The sequence below is a fragment of the Scyliorhinus torazame genome, chromosome 6 (genome assembly GCF_047496885.1).
Source record: "Scyliorhinus torazame isolate Kashiwa2021f chromosome 6, sScyTor2.1, whole genome shotgun sequence".
Lineage (NCBI taxonomy): Eukaryota > Metazoa > Chordata > Chondrichthyes > Carcharhiniformes > Scyliorhinidae > Scyliorhinus > Scyliorhinus torazame.
In genome coordinates, this window is record NC_092712.1 from 111455384 (window position 1) to 111482551 (window position 27168).

At 46.7% G+C, this 27168-nt stretch overlaps 1 protein-coding gene across 1 annotated transcript in view; it reads left to right on the top strand.

Annotated features, from left to right (window-relative positions):
• The first annotated feature begins 242 nt into the window (after window positions 1–242).
• LOC140424954 (sorcin-like) overlaps window positions 243–27168 on the top strand; it is an 85582-nt gene continuing 58656 nt past the window's right edge. Inside the window, exon 1 of the mRNA XM_072508675.1 lies at window positions 243–532. Coding sequence (XP_072364776.1) covers window positions 509–532 — 24 coding nt within the window. The 5' untranslated portion in view covers window positions 243–508. The remainder of the gene's footprint in view (window positions 533–27168) is intronic.

The following is a 27168-nucleotide window of genomic DNA, read 5'->3' on the forward strand; positions in this document are numbered from 1 at the left end:
TACGAAAACACCTTTCTGTTTACGGGCGGCTGGCGGGAGGGGAAATCGGGGCTGTTCATAATTAAAACAGATTCCTAACGGAATAAGCAAAACCGACAAGTCCCACCAAGCATGTCCGAAAGGTACGGCGCCGAAAGCTGTCCCCAGCTCTCAGCCAGACAGACAGCAGCTTTTCAATAGGAAGCCGCGCCCGAAGTGGATACACTGTGGGAGATACCATTGTGAGAGATTGTGGGGAGGGACTGAGGAGGAAACCCCAGAGACAGGGGAAAAAAGGACAGAGGCCGCGATCAATTAAATCCCCAAACTCTTTTAGCACATCAATTCAAAGATTGCTGAACGAGGTAGAATTATCCTTGGCACGTGTGGGACGCTTGGCTTGGCGTGGCGGAGCTGCCCCCCTCCCCCGCGGTGAGAGTGAAAGTGATTTGTGTGTTGCGAGTTGGGGGAAGAGGAAGCGGAGCTGGAACTGCACCCCGAGGCTGATACTGACCTGCAGACTGAAACAATGGCTTATCCTGGATACGGGGCGGTATGTATGCAGTGGCATAAACCAGAGCAGTTGCCCTCGTTTGGGGCCTTGTTACACAACTGAACGGGGCAAATTGTGTCAAAGGAGATTTTTCGGCAATTGGACTTTCAAACCAGAAGTTGGATTCTTTTCTGTCGGCGTGGGGGGATTAAGCAACGTTGTTTCCATATTTTTTTGTGTTTTTTTTGTTTTGTTCGCTGTATATTTAAACGATTCTGTGCACGAATTAACCACATTGGTGACTCTTCCCCCGGACAGTGAGCCAGTGTGAAACTGGCCAGGGGGCAGAGCATCTTCCAAATGCTTCAGGAAATGTGGCCTCCACGTGATTGAGTATGGTGCGTTAGACTGGGTTGCGGATGTTTGTGGCAGACGTGTGTGTGTGATCGGCAAGACTGGGGGTTCAGTGTGTTTCAATGGTGTGCATAAAACTGGGGCCGCTCCCACTGTTCTTTCCAGCTTGGCCTTGCTTCCCCCAATTGGGGTTTCAGCTTTCACATGTGGAACTCGCTGCCCAACCTGCGTTCTGTGTTGTGCCTCCTCGACTTACCTTGACTCTTAAACCAAGATCTGGTGTCATAACCGCACAGAAGAGGTCATTCAGCCCATTGCGTCCATGCCAGCTCTATGCAGAGCAATCTGGTCAGACCCATTCGCCTGCTGTACCCCTGTATCCTTGAAGTTTCTCCCAAGTGCTCACACAATTTCCTTTTGAAATCATTGATCTTCTTCCCTTCCAGCCCCTCATAAAGCAGAAAGTTTTGGCTCCTTACAACTCGCTGAATTTTTAAAAAAGTTCTTTGTTACATCCTCCCTGTATCTCTTGCCCAAAACCTTAATGTGTCCTCTAGCCCTTGAATCATTAGCCAACTAAAACAGCCTTTCTCTGTCCACCTTATTGAAACCTGTCATAATCTTCTGCATCTCCCTCAAAGTTCATTTTCTCCAAGAATAGCTCTAACTTTCCCAACCTAACCTCAAAATCCCTCATCCCTGGGACCATTCTAGTAAATCTCCTCTGTCTTCTTCCTAAAGTGTGGTGTCCAGAGCTGGATGCAATAGTCCAACCAGGGCTTTATACTAATCTTTATTGCCACAAGTAGGCCTACATTAACACTGCAATGAAGTTACTGTGAAAAGCCTATAAAGGTTCCCTGCTTTTGTACTCAGTGGCCTAGATCTTCCAGTCAGCGGCAATGCTGCTGCCTGCAGAGTATTTTCCAAACCAACAATTCTGCTAATTTCTTCTGGGATCTTCCGAATGTGCAGGCATTCCAGGGTAAATCCAGTCAGCATTGGGGAATCAGGCGAATGAGAGGAAATGCTCCCTTTTTACGAATGTAACTGCCAAATTCATGCATATTTTTAAAGATCTTGACTATTTTAGCTAATTTGTATGGATGGATGAATGATGGTCTGGTGGGGAGAGAAAGACTATTTGGCCTTTCTGACTAGCAAATGCTTGCTTCCGCTTTGTATTAACTGGAGGCCTGTTCTGCACATCAGTCTCAAATTTCATTCTTGTGGTCTTGAAGTTGGGCTTCTGTCGCTCACTCTCGGGGGGGGGGTGTTGTGTGTTGAATTCGACTCCTACGGCATTTGCTACCTTCGAAGTTGATCTGTGACTTGCAGTTTAGTTGTGCAGTCTAGCTGCAGGCTACCACACCTTTGCCGTGGAACTTTGTAAAACCTTTTTTGGGGGTGAAAGTATACAGATAATAGTACTTCCCGTGGTCCACTTAAGAAACCATTCATAAGAAAAGTAAAGGAATTAACATCCAGTAATGCTATTTACTAACTTATCATTCAGACGCTCTTGAAATTTACTGCTTCCATTGTACTTTGTGGCAATGCAGAATTAAGATATTTGCAGTTTCTTGGGTACTTTTTGTCATCCATTTTAAATTGGGTGCCGCATTAACTTGTTAAATTAGGGCTATCTCTCCAGTGTTTATGGTGGCCAACAGAATCCCACTAACCTATTCCTTCTCTCTTCCATTATAATAGCATCCTGGAGATTTCTTTGAGCTCTTTTACCATGTTGAGAAACTCCACCTCATTGATGTCGAAATTCTCCTTTGAATGTGGAAAATCTGTTTCTGTTTTCCCTAGTGAATAGATGGAGGACTGTTCATGCTTGGTTTCAGCACATTATCATCTTTAGAGTGTTCTGTACGCCTTCCTACTGTTCTACTGGGACAAAGAAATCTTGCTATTGTCAATAGTGTCTGTAGCTTTTTGATTTCTGCGTTGCTCTTTGGCCTGCAAGTGATGGTTATAATGTGGTTCAGAAAGTTTTTCTTTGTTTTTGTTGCCCCTGAAATGTTGACCTCCGATTTGGGTTCATTTGTATTCATTTAGTATTTGTGTTCATTTCCCATTTTGCTGCTCGAGGCCATAAGTTTTATATATATATATTTTTTTTTTTTCAGTGTTCAAAAGGAAGGGAGTTTTTTTTTGTTGTTGCAGTAACTAGAGATGGACAGGTTCATGCTTGTAATCTGGAAATCTGATGAATAGCTGTAGTAAGCTTTGCAAAATGTGCTGGCCATATCATTATATTGCAGTCTAACTGTGAAAAGCAGTAGGCTGATTTCAGCTGTACACTATAATCTAGCACAATCATGAATACTGAATTAGAAGTAGCATCAAGTTAAACTGACCTCAACCAATGGTTAGATGCTGATCCAAGTTTGGACAGATGTTAATGTGTTGGGAACAGATGACTGTGTACCCTATAATCTATATTCTTTTGAAGAACCTTGGTGTGCATGCACAATATGGAGGATTTTCCTATCTTTTTTGGAAGTTTTCTTTAGTTAAAATTTAGAGAGCATTAAATTCTTTGCAAAATGGTTCTGTTTTCCAGGGGCAAAAATGGGCAGCACCATTAATCTACCATTGTGGATTAAATAAACTGCCCGATTTGTGACACTCGCTCAACTCCCCATGGACAACAATAAATGTTTCCCAGCAGTATTGCGTCTAAAAAAACCCTCTTAATACAGTTGCAGGAATTACACCATCACATGAATGTCTACATGAATCAGTTGTTTAGCGGAATAACCAGTGAGATATGTCGCCTTTATAATCAGTGGAGAAACTCTGTGCAAAAGCTGTATTGCAAATGAATCGGCTGATTTTTATCCGTTTTTCCATAATTCTCTACTCTCGTGAAGGCAGAATTTCACGATAAGTTCCATAGGTATCAGATAGCTTCCAATGCCTCATTTTAATTCACGTTATATCCTGTGTAAGGCGACTGAGAGGGCTCACATACAGAATTTATTGGCAGCACGGTGGCGCAGTGATTAACACTGATGCCTCACAGCACCAGGGACCCGGGTTCAGTTTTGGCTTTGGGTGTCTGTGTAGAGTTTGTACGTTCTCCCCGTGTCTAAATGGGTTTCCTCCCACTGCCCAAAGATGTGTAGGTTAGATGGATTGGCCATGATCAATTGCCCTTTAGTGTCCAGGAAGTACTTGTTAGGTTACGAGGTTAGTGCCGGGGAGTGGACCTAGGTAGGGTGCTCTACCAGAGGGTCGGTGCAGACTCAGTGGGCCGAATAGCCTCCTTCTGCACTGTAGGAATTCTATGATTTATAAAGATAACCATTATGCCCGTACATTTTGTATGGAAAGAAATTTCTTTTTTTTAACGCTTGGGAGTGTGTTCCAATTAAATAATTCAGCAGCAAAGTTTGAGAATTTAAAATAAAGAAGGTTATTTAATCTCCCATTTTGCCCTGAGTTAACAAAACATCACAGATACACGTGCACAAAGATTGGATACATACCAAGGTACTGCACCTTTACAGCTTGCAGTTACTTCCGTTTCTGATTTATGATTTAAGGTGTCCCATGTGGCAGGCCTGTGGGATTCGATGATTTGAAGTTGAAGTGAAGGACATGTCATAGCATCATAGAATTTACAGTGCAGAAGAAGGTCATTCGGCCCATCGAGTCTGCACCGGCCCTTGGAAAGAGCATCACACTTAAGCCCACACCTTCATCCTACCCAGTAACCCCACCTAACCTTTTTTTGGACATTAAGGGCAAATTAGCATGGCCAATCCACCTAACCTGCACATCTTTGGACTGTGGGAGGAAATCGGAGCACCCGGTGAAAACCCAGGCCGACTCAGCGAGAGCATGCAGACAGTGACCCAAGTCAGGAATTGAACCTGGGACCCTGGAGCTGTGAAGTAACAGTGCTAACCACTGTGCTACTGTGCCACCCCTGCCATGCCTGTAAAGTGAAGAGTTCACAGCAAGTTGTAAAGTTTATTGTTGAATATCAAGGGGTTGGTTGTCAGGTGAACTTTGAAACTGGGATAGTTTAAGTATTTTGACTGCTTGGTGAGTTGCAGCTGGTTTCAGAGTCTGGTTTTCAGATGGGCTGGTGACTGATGATTCTCTTGAATCTGGTGGTTCATGGGATAGTAGAGGTGCAGACCCTGAAACTAGTGATCACATGGCCACTTAACACTTCTGAGGCCAAGTCTAGGCTGGATGGGGGAGACCATGGTAATATACTGGTAAGTTCATTGTCGCCTTTCAGTTTCAATCTTTCCTTATGTTCAGTATGAAACATGGAGACAGGCAGTCTGGCTTCGTGTCAGTCTTTAGGTGTTCGCCCTGAAACTAGTGATCACATGGCCACTTAACACTTCTGAGGCCAAGTCTAGGCTGGATGGGGGAGACCATGGTAATATACTGGTAAGTTCATTGTCGCCTTTCAGTTTCAATCTTTCCTTATGTTCAGTATGAAACATGGAGACAGGCAGTCTGGCTTCGTGTCAGTCTTTAGGTGTTCGCCCATCCTTAAACAATTAGACGTGTGAATTCCACAAATAGCTGTGAGGTACCCTCCCCATGTCCATATTTAATGAGGTATTTGTCCGATACTTAATACTGTCTGTGGTCCAATTCCAGAAGCCACATGATTTGCAGTAGCATTGTTAACAGGTTGTGTTCAATTTTTAAAAGTATGGACAGAAAGTTGATAATTTGACATACCTTCAAAGGGTATGACACACAGCTGAGCTCTGTGCTCTCCTTTGTCTGATGACCAAATGTGCATATTCAGCAGGAGATATTGATTAATGATCAGGGACAAAAACCCAGGCTGCTCCTTTTTGCTCCATAATCTAGGAATCCTGAGGGCATTTGTGGACTATTGGCATTTTAGCATAGACAGGGAACCAGAAATGAGACCAGTATTGCTGAGCTACTCATGAGGCAAACCTGTTTGGTTATTAATTTCCATCTATCAGGCCATTCTGTCTGATAGTGTGTCGTGTAGATTAATTACTATAAATATAGTAATTTACAGAGTGAACAGCGTGATAAAAACCATAAAACATAGGAGCAAAATTAGGCCACTTGCCCATTGAGTCTTCTCCGCCATTCAATCATGGCTGATATTTTGCTCATCCCCATTCTCCTGCCTTTTCTCCATAATTCCTGATCCCCTTATTAATCAAGAACCTATCTAACTCTGTCTTAAAGACACTCTGATTTGGCCTCCACCACCTTCTGCGGCAAAGAGTTCCACAAATTCATCACCCTGTGGCTGAAGAAATTCCTCCTCCGCTCTGTTTTAAAGGATCGTCCCTTTAGTTTGAGATTGTGCCCTCTAATTCTAGTTTTTCCTACAAATGGAAACATCCTCTCCACATCCACTCTATCCAGGCCTCGCAGTATCCTGTAAGTTTCAATAAGATCCCCCTTCATCCTTCTAAACGCCAATGAGTTCTAAACAGACCCAGAGTCCTCAGCCTTGCCTCATATGACAAGCTCTTCATTCCAGGGATCGTTCTTGTGAACCTCTTCTGGACTCTTTCCAAGGCCAGCACATCCTTCCTTAGACACGGGGCCCAAACTGCTCACAATACTCCAAATGGGGGTCTGACCAGAGCCTGATACAGCCTAGGAAGCACATCCCTCAGAAATACATAAAATCTGAAGGAATTGTTCCATTGGGATATGTAGATGAAAACTGTATGAACAGTCATCTTTGAAGAGGTACAGAAAAAAAGGCTTCATTTTCTGAATCTAAATTCCACCTAGAAACATTTTTCATGTTTTTAATTTTATAATTGTACAAAAAAATCTCAACAGGCTGCAATCAACAGAAAGCTCCTATAGATACTGATAAAATCTTGCCAATATAGCTGTTTAACTGGCATGGTGGCATTTTTATTCAGTTTTCAGTGAGTCAACAAAGGCGATGGGTGGCATAGTGTTAATGTCACTGGATTAGTAATCCACAGACCTAGGCTGATGTTCTGGGGACATAGATTAAACTCCCACCATGACAGCTGGTGGAATTTAAATTCAATTTAGGGGCTGGTTTAGCACACGGCTAAATCGCTGGCTTTGAAAGCAGACCAAGGCAGGCCAGCAGCACGGTTCAATTCCCGTACCAGGCTTCCCGAACAGGCGCCTGAATGTGGCGACTAGGGGTTTTCACAGTTACTTCATTTGAAGCCTACTTGTGACAAGCGAATTTCAATTAATAAAATCATGAATTGAAAGCTACTCTCAGATTATGAAACTACCATCTGGTTTATTAATGTCCTTGAAGGATGGAAATCTGCCATCCTTACCTGGCCTTGCTTCAGTCAGATGTGATAACATGGGTTGGAAGTTGCTCTTTCATCTCAAAGTTAGGTTTCAAAGTAGTGCTGATCTATGTCTTCTCTAGAGTATGAAAGTAGGGACGTGTTGCTGCAACTGTACAATAAGAAGTCTTACAACACCAGGTTAAAGTCCAACAGGTTTGTTTGGAATCACTAGCTTTCAGAGTGCAGCTTCTTCATCAACTTTAATTGGCCGTATGCCTGGAGGTTTTGTCATGTGACCTGTTAACTCCAATTGCCCCAGGCCAGTCAAAAGGCCTCTCTTACATTGCCAATCGATGCTTTTATTACTAAAGAATAAATGCCTTTGAGAAATGGGAGGGGGAGTACATCTTCATGCTCTCTTAAATTTTCCCCTGAGTTGCTCACCTCGGTATCTTTCATTGCTGAAGACAATCCTGGCGGTTTGACTGCCGAGGATGAGAAATTGGTCTTTCCTGGTGTTGACGTTCACACGGAACATTTTGTAAAACAAGTTAAGAATTTGCAATATGTACATTTGGATAGACCTTGAGGCTGAAAATGTGTCCAATTTTATTTTTGGAAGAGTGAGCATCTGTTTCAAATCTCAAATTCATAATTATGTTTAAAAATACTGTGAACATTTTCTATTTATGTTTAGCATATAATAATTGCACATCGCAACATAAAAGCTGTAAAACTATGGTTTTTCAACAGAAAATGGTAGTTCGTGACTTCAGTAAACAGTAATACCCTTTTATATATCCTAACTGTCATGATATTCAGATAAACATCATGGTGCAAACACACATACACACTGATGGACAGATCAACGGACCAATCAATACACACGCAACATCACAGCCAATCACAAGCAAGAGCAGACACACTATAAAACGGGGAACACAACACTTCCGATTCATTCCAGCAGGAGACAGCTCAGGGAACAGAGCTCACAGCAAGCCACTCAGACATTCACCATGTGCTGAATGCCTCTCCAAGATAGTGTTAGGGCTGGGTCCACAGGTTAGAAGGTAATGAACGAACCACAGTAACCAGTTTACAAATGTTAATATTGTTAGTAATAAAACTGAGTTGTAACTTCCACAACCGTGTTGGTTCGTCTGTGTAGCAGAGCACCCAACACGACACTAACTTTTTAATTTTTATATAAAGTAGCATCTGATCCGCAAGTATTTTACTGTAATATAAATCTACATAGTGTTCAAAGTATAATAATAAGCGTTATTTTAATTTGTCACCAGACATTTCCCTTAATAGGATTCCTTCAGCCCAATGCCAACTGTGGCTCCACTTGAAATCTGAGATTACGGGTTCAATGGTGGACATTTTAATCTAACTTGCTGGGTGAGAAATCTACAGGATCGGATAGAATAGTGATTTTTGCACCCTGCCCAATATTACTCTCCCTGGGTTTCTGAGTCATATTTGGTTGGTTGTAAAACCAGCGTTGTGTCTAATCCCTTCAAGTTTCCCGATGGGTAGATTAGCTTAAAATTGCTACAAATGTGTCCAATGAAATATCAAACTTCATAGAGCAAGCCTACATATTTATGTAAATTTGTCAAATACCTCTTTCATATAGCATCCATAGTGGAACCACTGCTTACTGCCTCATTCCAAATGGGGCATATCTCTGGATATCCTGTCTTCCCCTGCACTGACTAAGTGAAGCCAGCTTTGGGGCAGAGATTTGACTTGGAAGATCCAGGGAAATAAGGGGAAGATTGCCCTTCTTTGTTGAGCATGACCCCAGCCTCTGGACCCCATGGTAATAGCAACCAAGGAGTGCATATGAGAGGAAACAAGGCAGAGATCATGTTCTCTTGATTTACGTGGCTTTCTTGTCTTCTTGCTCATATGTGGGCAAACGTGGTGGAAGAGAAGGTGGTGGGAATCTGGTTTGCATCTCCACCAAGCTTAAATGTGTGGAAATGCTGGTATTATTGATTTGGAAAGTCCACACAAGAAACGTAAACTATGCCAATCTTCTGAAAAAAGCCATTGGACAGGCTGAATTGGGTTGTGCTACAGGTCAGTATGTGAACAAAAATCGAAAAACTGACAAATATTTTTTGATATTTTCATAGGGTGTGAGCACCTCTGGCGAAGGCAGCGTTTGTTTTCATTCCTAATTTCCCGTGAGAAGGTGGTGGTGAGCTATCTCCTCGAACTGCTGCAGTCCAGCTGGTGGAGGTACATCCACAGTGCTGTTAGGAAGGGAGTTCCAGGATTTTGGCCCAGTGACAGTGAAGGAACGGCGATATAGTTCCAAGGGAGTTGGTTGGAGATGTGCTTACAGGTGGCGGTGTTCCCAGGCATCTGTTGTCTTCCCTTTCTAGATGACTGGTTGAGGAGGTGTTGGAAGGTGTTATCAGAGAAGGCTGGCATGTTGCTGCAATGCACCTTGACTATAGTACCCACTGCTGGCACAGTGTGTCGGTAATTGAGGGTCTGAATGTTTAGGCTGGTTGATGTGGTGCCAAACAAAATCATCTCCATTCCAGGGCATCAATCAGTGGGTTCCACTAGGTCGAGTCCTAGGACCAAGAATCTTCAGCTGCTTCATCAATGACCTTCTTTGCTCGCTGATGATTGTACGTTGTTCAGCACCATTCATGACTCCTTGGATACTAAAGCGTCCCATGGCCAAATGCAGCAGGCTCTGGGCAATATCCAGGCTTGGGCTGACAAGCAACAATTAATATTTGTACCACACAAGTGCCAGGCAATAACCATCTCCAACAAGAGAATCTATAACTATCGGTCCTTAACATTCAATAATGGCATTATCGTTGCTGAATCCCTCACCATCAACACTCTGAGGGCTTACCATTGATCAGAAACTGAACTGGACTAGCCATTTAAATACTGTGGATACAAGAGTAGGTCAGAGGCTAGGAATCTCACGACGAGTAACTGCCCCCTGATGAGTGCAGCTCCAACAATATTCCAGAATCTTGACACCATCCAGGACAAAACCTCCTACGGGATTGACACCCATCCACAAACATTCACCCCCTCGACCACTGATGCACAGTAGCAGCGGTGTGTACCAACAAGATGCACTGCAGGAACTTGCCAAACCTTATTAGGCAGCTGCTTACAAACCCACTATAATCTAGAAGGACAAGGGCAGCAGAAACGTGCGAACACCACCACTGCAAGTTCCCCTCCAGGTCGCCACCATTCTGACTTGAAAAGATATCGCCAATACTTCACTGTTGCTTAGTCAAAATGTTCAAACTCCCTCCGTAACAGCATTGTGGGTGTACCTACACCACATGGATTGCTGCAGTTCAAGAAAGCAGCTCTTCACCACCTCCTCAAGGACAAATGAAATGGGCAATAAATGCTGGCCTACCCGGTAACCCCCACAACTCCTGAATGAATAAAGAACTCAAGTTGGCTGCTTTGTCCAGGATGGTATCGAGCGTCCCGAGAATTGTATGAGCTGCAGTCATCCAGGCAAGTGGAGAGTATTCCATTGCACTCCTGATTTGTTGTCATGTAGATGGTGGAAAGGCTTTGGGGAGTCGGGGGTGGTTACACACCTGTGGAATTCCCAGTGTCGGACCTGCTCTTGTAGGCACAGTATTTATCTAGCTGGGCCAATTAATTTCTGGTCAATGGTAACCCCCAGGATGTTGATCATGCGAGATTCAGTGATGGTGATGCTGAGCATCATGAGGAAATGGTTAAATCCTCTTGTTGGAGATGATCATTGCCTGGCATTTGTGTGGCGTGCATGTTACTTGCCACTTATCCAGCCAAGCCTGGATATTGTCCAGGTCTTGCTGCATACAAGTGCAGGCAACTTCAATGTCTGAGGAGTCACGTACGTTACTGCAATCACCAGTGAATATCCAGTTATGACATTATCATAAGGAGAAGGTAATCAAAGCAGCTGAAGATGGTTGGGCCCAGGACACTACCCCGAGGAACTCCTGCAGCGATATTGTGGGACTGAGATGATTGGCCTCCAACAAGCACAACCATCATCCTTTATGTTTGGTATAATTCCAAACAGTGGAAGGTTTCCCCCCTAATTTCTTTTTACTTCAGTTTTACTAAGATTCTTTAATGCCACACATGGTCAAATAGTGCCTCGATGTTAAGAACAGTCACTCTCACCTCCCCACTGGAAGTCAGTTGTTTTGTCAAAGATTGAACCAAGGCTGCAATGAGGTTTGAAATTAACTGGCCTTGGCGAGACCCAAACTAAGACTCGGTGAGCAGGTTGTAGCCGAGTCAGTTCTGCTTGATAGCAATGTCAATGATTTTCCATCACACTGCAGGGGCCTTTCACAGTAACTTCATTGAAGCCTACTTGTGACAATAAGCGATTATTATTATTATGATGATGATTGAGAATAGACTGAGTAGGCGATAACTGTCCTGTGTTTTTGTGGATAGAACATACCTGTGCAATTTTCCATATTGTTGGTTGCTGTAGCTGCATGGGAATAATTGTTCCAATTAGATAAAGGACAAATAGAGCTTAGTTTGATCACAACATAATTTAGAATGAATATTCCAAATAATCATGCTTCAATATTCTGTGCATGTCCTTGAGATATAACTAACCCCTATTTTTTAATTCTTTCATGGGGCTTGGGCACTGCTGGCATGGCCAGCATTTGTTGCCCATTCTAATTGCCCTTGAACAAGTGGCTTACTAGGCCATTGTAGAGGGCAGTTGAGAGTCAATCATATTGCTGTGGGTCTGGAGACCCATGTAGGCCAGACCAGGTAAGAAAGGTTGTGGTGTTTTAGTACCTCACATGAATGACCATTATGCATGTGTGAACCTGGGCAGGCAGTTTTGGTTACTGATGATAGAGCTGGCACAAATATTGTGCTATGTGGCAGAAACAAGGACATTCAAATACTGGGCATCTAATAGCAATCAGGATATTTCTCTCTTGTTACCCCCTTGGTAAGAACTATTATATTGCTGCCATTGACCAGCAGTGCAGGTTAAAGTAGGGATATTTTTCTTTTGCCTGACTTAAAACCACCTTAAGCAGCATATTTACCAACTGTGGTTATCAGCGAAGATTGGAATTTCTTTTCCAAAAAGCCAAGCTTGCTGGTGAAGGGATGTTGGCTGATGCAGTGGGTTTGAAACTGGTCTTTTGTCTTGGCGTCTTGGTTGATACTAGCCCAGACTGATTGGATTAACGGATCTTACATGAGAGGAATTTAGACAGTTTCAACCCTTTTCTTACTGGCAAGGGAGCAGCAGATTGGCATGAGTTTGGCATTAATGGGGTGACTTTGAGGTCGGGGGCCAAAGCCTATTGCAAGCGGAGCTTAACTCTGCATCTATATGCTGTGCTCTGAAAGCTTGATGCTACTGATACTGGGTGTATAAGTGCTCCACTCCCCAGTACCTGTATGTGCATAATAATGAAAAAAATTCCCAAACATCTACAAATTTGGTAATTTGTAAAAAAAAAAGTTTTATTAAGATCTGTCCGGAATATCTAGTGCTAGAGGACCAGAAAAATGTGCAAATTGTATCTACGTGCAAATGTTGATCCAGGAAGTTTAGGTGATTCATTGACATCACAATTAATGATTGCGTAGACAATCCTATTCAGGCATAGCGTTCATCTTGTAAACGGGCGGATTTGAACATGCTTCCCCTTCAGTGTTTTGTGTCTCTAAATACAGATTTCAAGCCTTATCAGCTGAAAGGAAAATATTTTTCTTCAGGTTACTTCCATAAGTGCATTATCCCAGCTGCACTTGCTCTAATGCTACATCTGTATAGGGCGGTTGGCTATTCAGCTGGCACACATAATTAAGTCTCCCTCCTTGCAGGGAAATGGCAGACCATTATCTATGCCTGGGCACAGGGCCAAATCCCCCATGCGGTTGCGTGTGAAGAATGCTGTAATGGAGCTGAGCTTCTTTGTCTATTTGGAACAAAAAGCTGACAATTGCCTCTCAGTTCTAATGTACAAATATATATTTGTGTTGCAAGTTTTCACCCGTTGTCTAGATAACCATATCCTTGGTTTGCAAAAACTCACAATAGCAACTTCTGGCAGCTGAATATTTCCATATTTTCCAGGTTAATGTATAGATTTGCACAATGCTGTACCACGAGTGATTAGTCAACCCACAAGGTAAATTCAATTTCTTCTGATGTTGCTGTAAGCATATGTTTACCTTGAATTTTGATTTTGAGATGTATGCATGGCATCCACCATTTTAAATGTGCTGAGAAATTTTGAAAGCACAAACACATTGATTTTAAGCAGATGTGGAGTTTATATAATTTATACTGTAAAGGGGAGAAAAACACTTTTTTTTAAACAAAATGTTTTCATCGGTTTTCACAGTTTGTTTCACATTTGAGTTCACAAGTTGCATAGCCGCACATAATATATAGCAAAAACAGCCAAGGAAAATTTAAGATTACAAAAAAGAAAAGCCAAAGAGAGAAAAAGAAAACAGAACAAAATAAGATCATTATCTATATTTACGTACACTTGTCTCAAAGAACAAAGAAATGTACAGCACAGGAACAGGCCCTTCGGCCCTCCAAGCCCGTGCCGACCATGCTCCCGACTAAACTACAATCTTCTACACTTCCTGGGTCCGTATCCCTTTATTCCCATCCTATTCATGTATTTGTCAAGATGTCCCTTAAATGTCACTATCGTCCCTGCTTCCACCACCTCCTCCGGTAGCGAGTTCCAGGCACCCACTACCCTCTGCGTAAAAAAACTTGCCTCGTACATCTACTCTAAACCTTGCCCCTCTCACATTAAACCTATGCCCCCTAGTAATTGACCCCTCTACCCTGGGGAAAAGCCTCTGACTATCCACTCTGTCTATGCCCCTCATAATTTTGTATACCTCTATCAGGTCTCCCCTCAACCTCCTTCGTTCCAGTGAGAACAAACCGAGTTTATTCAACCGCTCCTCATAGCTAATGCCCTCCATACCAGGCAACATTCTGGTAAATCTCTTCTGCACCCTCTCTAAAGCCTCCACATCCTTCTGGTAGTGTGGCGACCAGAATTGAACACTGTACTCCAAGTGTGGCCTAACTAAGGTTCTATACAGCTGCAACATGACTTGCCAATTCTTATACTCAATGCCCCGTGCCCCGGCCAATGAAGGCAAGCATGCCGTATGCCTTCTTGACTACCTTCTCCACCTGTGTTGCCCCTTTCAATGACCTGTGGACCTGTACTCCTAGACCTCTTTGACTTTCAATACTCTTGAGGGTTCTACCATTCACTGTATATTCCCTACCTGCATTAGACCTTCCAAAATGCATTACCTCACATTTGTCCGGATTAAACTCCATCTGCCATCTCTCCGCCCAAGTCTCCAAACAATCTAAATCCTGCTGTATCCTCCGACAGTCCTCATCGCTATCCGCAATTCCACCAACCTTTGTGTCGTCTGCAAACTTACTAATCAGACCAGTTACATTTTCCTCCAAATCATTTATATATACTACAAAGAGCAAAGGTCCCAGCACTGATCCCTGTGGAACACCACTGGTCACAGCCCTCCAATGAGAAAAGCATCCTTCCATTGCTACTCTCTGCCTTCTATGGCCTAGCCAGTTCTGTATCCACCTTGCCAGCTCACCCCTGATCCCGTGTGACTTCACCTTTTGTACTAGTCTACCATGAGGGACCTTGTCAAAGGCCTTACTGAAGTCCATATAGACAACATCCACTGCCCTACCTGCATCAATCATCTTAGTGACCTCCTCGAAAAACTCTATCAAGTTAGTGAGACACGACCTCCCCGTCACAAAACCGTGCTGCCTCTCACTAATACGTCCATTTGCTTCCAAATGGGAGTAGATCCTGTCTCGAAGAATTCTCTCCAGTAATTTCCCTACCACTGAAGTAAGGCTCACCGGCCTGTAGTTCCCGGGATTATACTTGCTACCCTTCTTAAACAGAGGAACAACATTGGCTATTCTCCAGTCCTCCGGGACATCCCCTGAAGACAGCGAGGATCCAAAGATTTCTGTCAAGGCCTCAGCAATTTCCTCTCCAGCCTCCTTCAGTATTCTGGGGTAGATCCCATCAGGCCCTGGGGACTTATCTACCTTAATATTTTTTAAGACACCCAACACCTCGTCTTTTTGGATCTCAATGTGACCCAGGCTATCTACACACCCTTCTCCAGCCTCAACATCTACCAATTTCTTCTCTTTGGTGAATACTGATGCAAAGTATTCATTTAGTACCTCGCCCATTTCCTCTGGCTCCACACATAGATTCCCTTGCCTATCCTTCAGTGGGCCAACCCTTTCCCTGGCTACCCTCTTGCTTTTTATGTACGTGTAAAAAGCCTTGGGATTTTCCTTAACCCTATTTGCCAATGACTTTTCGTGACCCCTTCTAGCCCTCCTGACTCCTTGCTTAAGTTCCTTCCTACTTTCCTTATATTCCACGCAGGCTTCGTCTGTTCCCAGCCTTTTAGCCCTGACAAATGCCTCCTTTTTCTTTTTGACGAGGCCTACAATATCTCTCGTTATCCAAGGTTCCCGAAAATTGCCGTATTTATCCTTCTTCCTCACAGGAACATGCCGGTCCTGAATTCCTTTCAACTGCCACTTGAAAGCCTCCCACATGTCAGATGTTGATTTGCCCTCAAACATCCGCCCCAATCTATGTTCTTCAGTTCCCGCCTAATATTGTTATAATTAGCCTTCCCCCAATTTAGCACATTCATCCTAGGACCACTCTTATCCTTGTCCTCCAAACTTACTGAATTGTGGTCACTGTTACCGAAATGCTCCCCTACTGAAACATCTACCACCTGGCCGGGCTCATTCCCCAATACCAAGTCCAGTACCGCCCCTTCCCTAGTTGGACTGTCTACATATTGTTTTAAGAAGCCCTCCTGGATGCTCCTTACAAACTCCACCCCGTCTAAGCCCCTGGCACTAAGTGAGTCCCAGTCAATATTGGGGAAGTTGAAGTCTCCCATCACCACAACCCTGTTGTTTTTACTCTTTTCCAAAATCTGTCTACCTATCTGCTGCTCTATCTCCCACTGGCTGTTGGGAGGCCTGTAGTAAACTCCCAACATTGTGACTGCACCCTTCTTATTCCTGATCTCTACCCATATAGTCTCCCCACCCTCTGTAGCCGTAGTCCCCCTTTGGCCGATCTGCCTCTGCTGTCCTCCCCAGTGTGACCCGAGCGTGTAATAACCAGTGTGTTCTTGTTGTTCACTCTGGTTTTCTGTGTGCCCTCGGGTTCGTCCCCTGCGGCTTCGTCTCTTATTCCTCGCGTTTATTATTATGGGCCTTCACCCCCACCTCCTCCCCTTCCTAACCCCCTTTCCTTTTCCTGTATATTCCGTGGCTCATCCGTGTGTCTCCCTTCCGCTCCCCTCCTTGCTCTACTGGTTGCTAGCTATGAACAGACCTTGGAACAAGTTGGTGAACGGCTTCCCTTTCAAGTGGAAGCCCTCTTCCGAACCCCGGGTGGCAAATTTTATCTTCTCCAGTTGGAGGAATTCTGCCAGGTCGGACAACCAGTCTGCAGCTTTGGATGGTGCTGCCGATCGCCATCCGAGCAGAATTCTTTGGCTGGCGATTAGGAAGGATAGGGTGTCGGCCCCCCTCCCCATAAAGAGTTCTGGCTGCTCTGAGACCCTGAAGACCACCATATTTGTGCATGGCTCCACCCTCACAACTTTGGATATTGCCTCAAAGAAAGTTGTCCAGAACCTGACCAGTCTGGGGCAGGCCCGGAGCATGTGGGTGTGGTTGGCCTCCCTGGTACCATTCGCATTCGTCCTCCACCTCTGGGAAGAATCTGATTAAGTGTGTTCTGTGCTCCATCTTTAGCTGCATTAGGCTCAGCCCTGCGTATGTGGAGGTGAGTTTGCCCTGTGAAGTGCTTTGATCTAGAGTCCTCTCCTCTCTCTCCTCTTTCCCCCCCCCCCCCCACACACACACACACCCCACACACACACACCACTTCTGTGCCTAGTTCTTCCTCCCATTTTTTCCTTGTCTCATCCAGGGGGGAACGTACCTCCTTCACCATTACCAGTCCCCATGTTTCCCCCTCCCTAGGTCACCTGCATCCTACAGCTCCTCAACTAGCGGATGTCCTGGTATCTGGGGGTACAGTGCCGTTTCCCTGCGGAGGACGTTTTCCACCTGTATATGTCTGTTTGTTTCCTTTTGTTAATTGGACCATCTCCATGAGTTTCTCCAGGGTCACACTTCTGTGGTCTGTGAAAAGCACTTTTTATACCAAACTCAGTAAGACTTTATATAATCCCGATGACCAGGAATTGGGTCTCGAAGAATTAATTGATATAGGGATAGTATAGGAGAGTGGAGTTGACATGGAAAATTAGTCATTATCTTACGCAATAGTGGAATAGGCCTGAAGGGCTGGGTGGCACAGTGGCTAGCACTGCAGCCTCACGGCGCTGAGCAGCCGGGTTCGGTCCCAGCCCTGGGTCAATGTCCATATGGAGTTTGCACATTTTCCCCGTATTTGCGTGGGTCTCACAACCCAAAAAGATGTGCAGGGTAGGTAGATCGGTCATGCTAAATTGCCCCTTAATTGGGGGGGAAAAGAATGGGGTATTCTAAATTTATTTTAAAAAAGGCTTGAAGAGCCAAATGGCCTACTCCAGCTCCTATTTCTTGTATTCTTAATAAATGTCCAACAATCTAACAGCAGCTAGAAATACAAATGCTGCAAATCAAGGTTTATTAGTAAGTAAAGATTCTGTGTTTTTGTTATGTTATAAATTTGAATATTGAAAATATTGGGCTGTATTTTCATCTTCGAGGCAGGTTGTAGGAGTTGAGAAATTACCCAGCGCTGGGAGTCCATCTCTATTATAATCAAAGCCTCACCCCCACACCCACCACACACTCCCCAAGCCCCATCTGTGTCAATGCATGCCTCCCATCCTCGCCAATGGCCCATCATATCCTTTACCCAGATATGCTTAAAAAATTGCAAGCATGGATTAGACCAGAACATTCAAAGTGATAGATAATTGGAAATAGCATTTGTAGTGAGTGAATTTAGCTGGATTAAAATTTTTAGATTGGTTCTTGCTTTTAGTTAGTATTCGTAGTTTGTTATATATTTATTCCAATTATGTTTACCATGCAGTTGTTTCATAATCTATTTTAACTGGTCAAGAACTAGATGATCTGTAGTGCATCATTCACACTGGCCAGTCTACAGAATAAGACATGGTACCAGGATTGATTTTTTTGGTTTTAGAAAATATTTTATTGAGGCATTTATAATTTTAACATTTTAAACAACAGAGCGGTCCAACACGTGCAAAGGCCCCACAATAATATACCCAACTCCTAGCTACCCATATATTAGATTCCCTGCCATTGTTCTTCACTTCCATGCCACCCCCACCCCCCCCCCCCACCCCTGTTGATGGTCAGTTTTCCTTAAAGAAGTCAATGAACGGCTGCCACCTCTGAGCAAACCCCTGTAATGAACCACTTAAAGCATACTTATCTTCTCTAGCCTGAGAAGCCCTGCCATGTCACTGACCCACACCCCCGACTTTGGAGGCTCCGAGTCCTTCCATCCCAGCAAGATCCGTCACCGGGCCACCAGGGAGGCAAAGGCCAAAACGTCGGCCTTTCTCTCTCTTTCCCCCCCCCCCCCCCCCCCCCCCCCCAAACCTTCCCGGCTCCCGGATTTTCCGGCCCTCCAAATATTGCTACCTCTGGACTCGGAGTCACCTCCCTTCCAGGACCTCTGACATGACTTCTGAGAATCCCTGCCAAAATCCCCTCGGCTTTGGACACGTCCAAAACATATGTACATAATTCATCGGACTTCCCCCGCACCGCCCACATCTGAGAATCCCTGCCAAAATCCCCTCAGCTTTGGACACGTCCAAAACATATGTACATGATTTGCCGGACTTCCCCCGTACCACCCACATCTGTCCTCCACCTCTTTTAAAAAAAACCTACTCATCCGGGCCACAGTCATATGACCCCTGTGGACCACCTTGAACTGGATCGGGCTGAGCCTGGCAGACGACGAAGATGCATTGACTCTCCTCAGGGCCTTCTCCCATAGCCCGACCTCCCACCTTGTCCTCCCACCTCGTCCATCTTCCAAAAAAATGCCTTGGGGATAAAGATTGGGAGACACTGAAACACAAACAGCAACCCCTGGAACACAATCCTCTATGCGCATGGCCAAGATCTTTGCCAGCAATTTTGCTTCCACATTCAACAGGGAGATTGGCCTGTACGACCCACAACTCTCCGCATCCTTATCCCGCTTCAAAATAAAGGAAATCGATGCCTGCGATAACGTAGGGGGGGAGCACTCCCAGCTTCTTGGACTCATTAAAAGCCTTTACCAGGAGTGGCCCCAACAGCCCAGAAATTTGTTTATAAAACTCAACCGGGTATGTGTCGGGACCCGAGGCCTTACCCGATTGCATCGCCCCCAATCCGTCTATAATCTCCCTCAGCCCAGTTGGGGCTCCCAAACCCTCCACCAACTCCTCATCTATCCTCGGAAACTCCAGCCCTCCCCAGAAATTGCTTAATACCCTCCTCCCCGACTGGGGGTTCCGATTTATACAATCCACTGTAAAATTCCCGAAACACATCATTCACCCCCGCCGGATCCAAAACTACCTTCGCCCCTCCTGTATCTCTTACTTTCCCAATCTCTCTCGCCGCCTCCTGTTTCCTCAGCTGATGCGCCAGCATCCTGCTGGCATTTTCCCCATATTCATAGACCGCCCCCTTTACCCTCCTCAGCTGCCCCTCCGCCTTGCCTGTGGACAGGAGCCCAAATTCCAGCTGCAGTCTCTGACGGTCCTTCAGAAGCCCGTCATCCGGAGACTCCTCATACCTCCTGTCCACCTGTAAGATTCCGCCTACCCGCCTGTCTAACTCCACCCGCTCAGCCTCCTCCTTATGGGCCCGAATTGAGGATTAGTCCCCCCCCCCCCTAATAATCGCCTACAGTGCCTACCACAGCACCCCAGCCGAAACCTCACCTGTGTCATTGATCTTTATATAAGCCCGAATGGCCTACCTCACCCACTCGCACACCTCCTCCTCCGCTAACAGCCCCACATCTAACCTCCCACTCTGGGCGCTGGGCCTTTCCTTTGTTAACTTGCAGGTCTACTGAGTGTGGGGCATGGTCTGACACCACAATTGCTGAATATTTAGCATCCACCACTTCAGCCAGCAGCGTTTTGTCCAACACAAAGAAGTCTATATCCGGGAATACACTTTGTGCACATGGGAGTAAAATGAAAACTCCGTACTCCTTGGCCTCCCAAATATCCATGGATCAACCACCCCATGCGCTCCATCAAGCCCCACAGTTCCTTTGCCATTGCTGATACCTTCCAAGACCTGGCACTTGATTGATCCAGCCTTGGTTCCAGGACCTGTTGAAATCTCCTCCCCCCATAAGCAATTGATGTGAATCCAGGTCCGGGATCTTCCCCAGCACCCGTCTAACAAACTCAACGTCTTCCCAGTTTGGGGCATATGTATTTGCCAATACCATGGCCATTCCCTCTAATTTCCCACTAACCATAATATATCTACCCTCTGGGTCCACCCTCTATATTCCTCACCTCGAATGACACTCGCTTATTGACCAGGATTGCAACCCCCCTCGTTTTGTAGTCTAATCCCGAATGGAATACCTGCACAACCCATCCCTTCCTTAGCCGGGGGTAAGATGGCGGGTAAAGCATAAGATTATTTGCTTGTCTGCTCCAGTTTGGTTGGTGGTTTTGTTGTTTGTTTTGTTTTTCAGGGGTTTGGTTTTAGGGGGCGGGAAACACCCGGGACGGGTTGGCCGGCGCACGGGAAGGTCCCGGTTGGCGCTTGCCCCTCTACCCTGTGGGGGAAGGGGGGGGGGGTTAGGTGGCCCGCAGGAGGCAATATGTTTAGGGTCGGCATATAGGGCGCGGGAGCGGCCGGGGTGAGCTGACTCACGGAAGTATAGTGGGGGGAAATCAGAGCTAAGCGGATGCTTGGCGCGGGGGGGGGGGGGGGGGGGGGGGCGGCGCGAGGGCACGAGAAGGGGTGCTGCTGTGCTGATTGAAAGGGAGCCAGGTGAGGGGAATGGATGGAGAGTCGGGCTGGGGGGCCGCCGAGGGGAGGGCTGGAATTGGGAGGCGGGTCACGTGGCTGGCTGAAAAAGGGAGATGGTCGGTAGGGCAGGATGGGGGTGGCCAACCCCCCGACCAGGCTGATCACATGGAACGTGAGGGGCCTGAATGGGCTGGTCAAGAGGTCCCGCGTGTTCTGGCATTTAAAGGGGTTGAAGGCGGACGTGGCCATGTTGCAAGAGACGCACTTAAAGCTCGCAGACCAGACGAGGCTAAGGAAAGGATGGGTGGGACAGGTGTTTCACTCGGGGTTAGACTTTGGTAAGTAAACGAGTGGCATTTGGGGCAGGGAGTATCGTGGCGGACAAGGGGGGCAGGTACATCATGGTGAGTGGCAAGCTGCAGGGGGCCCAGGTGGTGCGAGTGAATGTGTATGCCCCAAACTGGGGCGATGCGGACTTCATGAGGCGCGTGTTGGGTAAGATCCCGGACTTGGAGTCAAGTAACCTGATTATGGGAGGGGACTTTAATAGGGTCTTGGACCCGATTTTGGACCTTTCCAAGTCCAGGTCGGGAAAGAGGCCGGCGGCGGCCAGGGCCCTGTGGGAGTTCATGGACCAGATGGTGGGTGTGGACCCGTGGAGGTTTGTGCAGCCATGGGCGAAGGAGTTCTCCTTTTTCTCCCACGTCCATAAAGTCTATTCGCGGATAGACTTTGTGTTGAGTAGGGCGCTGATCCCGAGGGTGGAGGGGGTTGAATACTCGGCCATTGCGGTCTCGGATCATGCCCCGCACTGGGTGGACCTGCGGCTGGGAGCGGAGCGGGGTCAGCGCCCTCTCTGGAGACTGGATGTGGGGCTGCTGGCGGATGAGGAGGTGTGTGGGCGGATAGAACATTACAGCGCAGTACAGGCCCTTCGGCCCTCGATATTGCGCCGACCTGTGAAACCACTCTAAAGCCCATCTGCACTATTCCCTTATCGTCCATATGTCTATCCAATGACCATTTGAATGCCCTTGGTGTTGGCGAGTCCACTACTGTTGCAGGCAGGGCATTCCACACCCCTTACTACTCTGAGTAAAGAACCTACCTCTGACATCTGTCCTATATCTATCTCCCCTCAATTTAAAGCTATGTCCCCTCGTGCCAGACATCACCATCCGAGGAAAAAGGCTCTCACTGTCCACCCTATCCAATCCTCTGATCATCTTGTATGCCTCAATGAAGTCACCTCTTAACCTTCTTCTCTCTAACCAAAACAGCCTCAAGTCCCTCAGCCTTTCCTCATAAGATCTTCCCTCCATACCAGGCAACATTCTGGTAAATCTCCTCTGCACCCTTTCCAATGCTTCCACATCCTTCCTATAATGCGGCGACCAGAATTGCACGTAGGGAGGAGCATTGAGAACTATGTGGGAGCGAATGACACAGGGGAGGTAACGGTGGCAGTGGTGTGGGAGGCTTTGCAAGCGTGGTATTTGGGGAGAGTTAATCTCCATCAGGTCCCACAGAGGGAAGAAGGAGAGGGAGAGGCTGGTGGGACTGATACTCTGGGTAGACAGGAGATACGCGGAGGCGGGACTGCTGAACGAACGCCGGAAACGTCAGGCGGAGTTCGACTTGCTGACCATGGGGTAGGCGGAGGCGCAGTTAAGGAAAGTGAAAGGGGCAGTCTATGAGTATGGGGAGAAGGCGAGTAGGATGCTGGCGCACCAACTGCGCAAGGGGGAGGCGGCTAGAGAGATTGGGGGAGTGCGGGATAAGGAGGGCAACATGGTGCTGAGCCCAGAGAGGGTCAATGAAGTCTTCAGGGAGTTCTACGTGAAGTTATACGAGTCGGAACCCCCTGGGGAGGGGGAAGGGATGAGGCAGTTTATGGACCGGTTGAGGTTCCCGAGGGTGGAAGTGGAGCAGGTGGAGGGATTGGGGGCCCCAATTGAGTTGGAGGAGGTAGTCAGGGGCTGGCAAGCATGCAGTCGGGTAAGGCCCTGGGTCCGGACGGCTTCTCTGTAGAATTTTAAAAGAAGTTCTCGGAGCTACTGAGCCCGCTCCTGCTAAGAACATTCAATGAAGCAAAGGAGAGAGGGACCCTCCCTCCGACGATGTCACAGACATTGATTTTGCTTATCTTGAAGGAGAAGGATCCGCTTCAGTGTGGGTCCAACAGGTCGATATCGCTTCTGAATGTAGATGCCAAACTGTTGGAAAAAATTCCACGAACCGGCTACGGTCGGAGTATTTCAGGCTGCACCGGGGGACGAGGTAGGGGTGCCCCTGTCCCCGTTGCTGTTTGCCCTGGCAATTGAGCTGTTGGCCATTGCGCTCAGGACTTCAAGGGATTGGAGGGGGCTGGTGTGTGGGGGGGGGGGGGGGAACATCGGGTCTGCCTCTACGCGGATGACCTGTTGTACATTTCAGACCCGCTAGAGGGGATGGGGGAGGCCATGCGGATCCTGAGGGACTTTGGGAGCTTCTCTGGGTATAAATTGAACGTGGGAAGAGTGAGCTGCTCGTGGTCCACGCTAGGGGCCAGGAGGAGAGACTGGGGGAGCTCCCGCTCAAGATAGTGGAGAGGAGCTTTCGGTACTTGGGGATACAAGTGGCCAGGAACTGGGATGCCCTGCACAGGCTCAACTTAACCCGGCTCGTGGAGCAGATGGAGGGAGAGTTTAAAAGATGGGATATGCTCCCGCTTTTCCTGGCGGGACGGGTGCAGACTTTGAAGATGACGGTTCTCCCCAGGTTCCTCTGCGTCTCTCAGTGCCTCCCCATTTTCATCCCAAGTCCTTTTTTAAGTGGGTGAATAGGATTGTTACGGGATTTGTGTGAGCAAATAAAACCCCGCGAGTTAAAAGGGCATTCTTGGAGCGTAGAGGGCGGCACTGAGGATTTGGGGGCAGTGGAGGAGACACGGGCAGGAGGAGGGGGCCTCTGTGTGGACCCCGATACGGAATAACCATAGATTTCCTCCAGGTAGGATGGATGGGGGGTTCCAGGGCTGGTATAGGGCAGGTATTAGGAGGGTGGGGGACCTGTTTATAGACGGGACTTTCCCGAGCATGCAGGCGCTGGAGGAGAGGTTCGGCCTGCCCCCGGGGAATGTGTTCAGGTACCTCCAGGTTCGGGACTTTCTTAGAAAACAGGTGGGGATATTTCCGCTGCTGCCCCCGCGTAGGATCCAGGACAGGGTGATGTCTGGCATCTGGGTAGGGGAGGGGAAGGTGTTGGACATATATCAGGAGGTGGAGGAAGCCTCAGGAGGAGTTGGAAGGGCAAGTGGGAGGAGGAGCTGGGTGAGGGCCTGTGGGCCGACGCCCTGGGCAGAGTGAACTCCTCATCATGTGCCAGGCTCAGCTTAATTCAGTTTAAGGTGGTGCATCGGGCACACAACGGCGGCAAGAATGAGTACGTTTTTGGGGTGGAGGACAGGTGCCCAAGATGTACAGGGAGTCCGGCGAACCATGCCCATATGTTTTGGGCATGACCGGTGCTTAAAAAATTCTGGCAGGGGTTTGCGAGGGTGATGTCTAGGGTTTTGGACACTCGGGTGAAGGCGAGTCCAACAGTAGCGATATTTGGGGTGTCGGAGGATCCAGGAGTGCAGGAAGCGAAAGAGGCCGAGGTCCTGGCCTTTGCCTCCCTGGTAGCCCGGAGACGGATCTTGTTAATGTGGAGGGACTCAAAACCCCCGAGTGTGGAGACCTGGGTTAGCAATATGGCGGGGTTCCTCAGCCTGGAGCGAATAAAGTTCGCCTTGAGAGGGTCCTTGATAGGGTCTCCTGGCGGTGGCAACCTTTCCTTGACTTTCTAGGGGAGCAGTAATTGTCAGCAGCAGCGGCATCCTGGGGGTGGTGGTGGGGGGGGGGGGGGGGGAATAGGAGAGAGGGGGGGAAGAGGAGAGAACTGATGATATAATGCACGTTTTATAGGAAGACAATACCCACCTTGTTTTGTTTAATAATTCTTGTTTATTTTTATTATTATTTGTACTTCTATCTTTGTTATGTAAAAATGTTGGTTGGAAAAGCTTTAATAAAACATTTATTTCAAAAAAAAAGTTAATGTACCACCATCGCCCTCGGCTCACGCCACCTGGGGCTTGCGCATCAGTGCCCTGTGGGCCCGATTCACCTCCAATGGTCGAGCAAACGCACCTTCTCCAAGCAGCTTCTCCAACACCTTCCCCACATACGCACCAGCATCCGACCCTTTGATTCCCTCCGGCAGACCCACGATCCGAGTGTTCTGCCACTGAGAACGATTTTCCAGGTCCTCCACTTTCTCCAGCAGTCTCTTCTGCTGGTCACGCAGCATCCCAATCTCTGCTGCCATCGAGGTGGACTGTTCTCCTGTTCCCCCGCCAGCTCCTCCAACCTCTGGATTGCCTGTCCCTGGGCTGCCAAATTTGATTGGCATTGCTCTCCTTTAAAAAAAAAAAAAGAAACTTTGGAGCGCTATGTATTACGCACGTGCACCCAGAATGCAGGCAAGGCATTTGATAGTTTTCTAACCGACTTGCGGTTGAAGGGGCAGTCGTGTAATTTTAGTACCCTCCCACAATCAGAGTGCGTTGGGAACTCCAACAATGAGGTACGCGAGAGGCTGAGAAGAGAAACAGAGCTTCAACTTGATAATGGTATCAAAATATGGGAGCTTGCAGCAAAGCAGATCAACACATTGAATCTTCGGTATTTTGGCATGAAGGTAGAAGAGGGGGCCGGCGCCATTAGTGTGGTGACGCACACGAGTAAAAAATGTGCTCTCAGTGCAGGCGGCTATTTTGCCCAACTCGATCCTCCATTTCAAGGTCAATGCCCAGTATTTGGAAAATATGCTCCAACTGTAATGGCAGAAATCATTTTGCGAAACGATGCTTTTCCAGGAAAAAAGCGGAACAAACAAAATTTCTCAACACAGTTGATGAAGTGTGCCTCGAGGACACGTTTTTTGTCAACATGATTTCCAGCGCAGATGAGGATAGTCACGTCATGCCAAATGACATTGCTTTCTTGACAATTTGCAACAATAGCGAATTAATTGCAAATTCTCAAAAAGACAAATGGACAGTGCCATTAATGACGCATTAATAACATTCAAACTCCGGTGCGAGGGCCAACCGCATCAATTTGTCACTGAGTATCTTCTGGTATCTAACAACAAGTCAAAATTAATAAAGGAAGAAACCACCAAAGACACAGTCTTGGAAAAAGGTGAGAACTAATCTCCACGAGGGATGGCCTAAAGGTTCCTGCTCAAGCTTTTATAATATCCGAGCAGAGTTAAGTGATGCAAATGAATATTTGCTGCGAAAACAAAGAATTGTGATTCCACAAGCATTAAGATCAATGATCCGAACAAAACTCTATGAAGGGCACTTGGGAATTAAAAAGTGCAAGCGTAGATCCAGGGATGCAGTTTATTGGCCAGGGATAAACCACAATATTGATGTGATGGTAGATAACGGAGAAACCTGTCAAAGGTTTCAACGCAAACAAAACAAAGCGCCAATGCAGATGGGTGAGATCGTCACAACTCTGTGGCAGAAGGTTGGCATGGATCTCTTTTTACCTGAATGGCAAGGAATACCTCCTAGTCATTGACTACTTTTTCAATTGTCGAGAAATAGCACAGCTATTGGATTCCACGGCCAGCTGTGTAAGTAAACATGTTAGAGAGATTTTCGCACGCCACAGGATGCCAAATATAGTCACGAGTGACAATGGTCCCTTTTTCGATAGTTAAGAGTGGACAGAGGTTTCACGTCAGTACGATTTCAAACATGTCAATTCGAGTCCTCTGTACCCTCAGTCTAACGAAAAGGCTGAGAAGAGCGTTCGTATTGTTAAACAACTGCTGAGAAAAGCCTTAGATAGCTGAGACGACACTTATCTCGCACTCCTGAG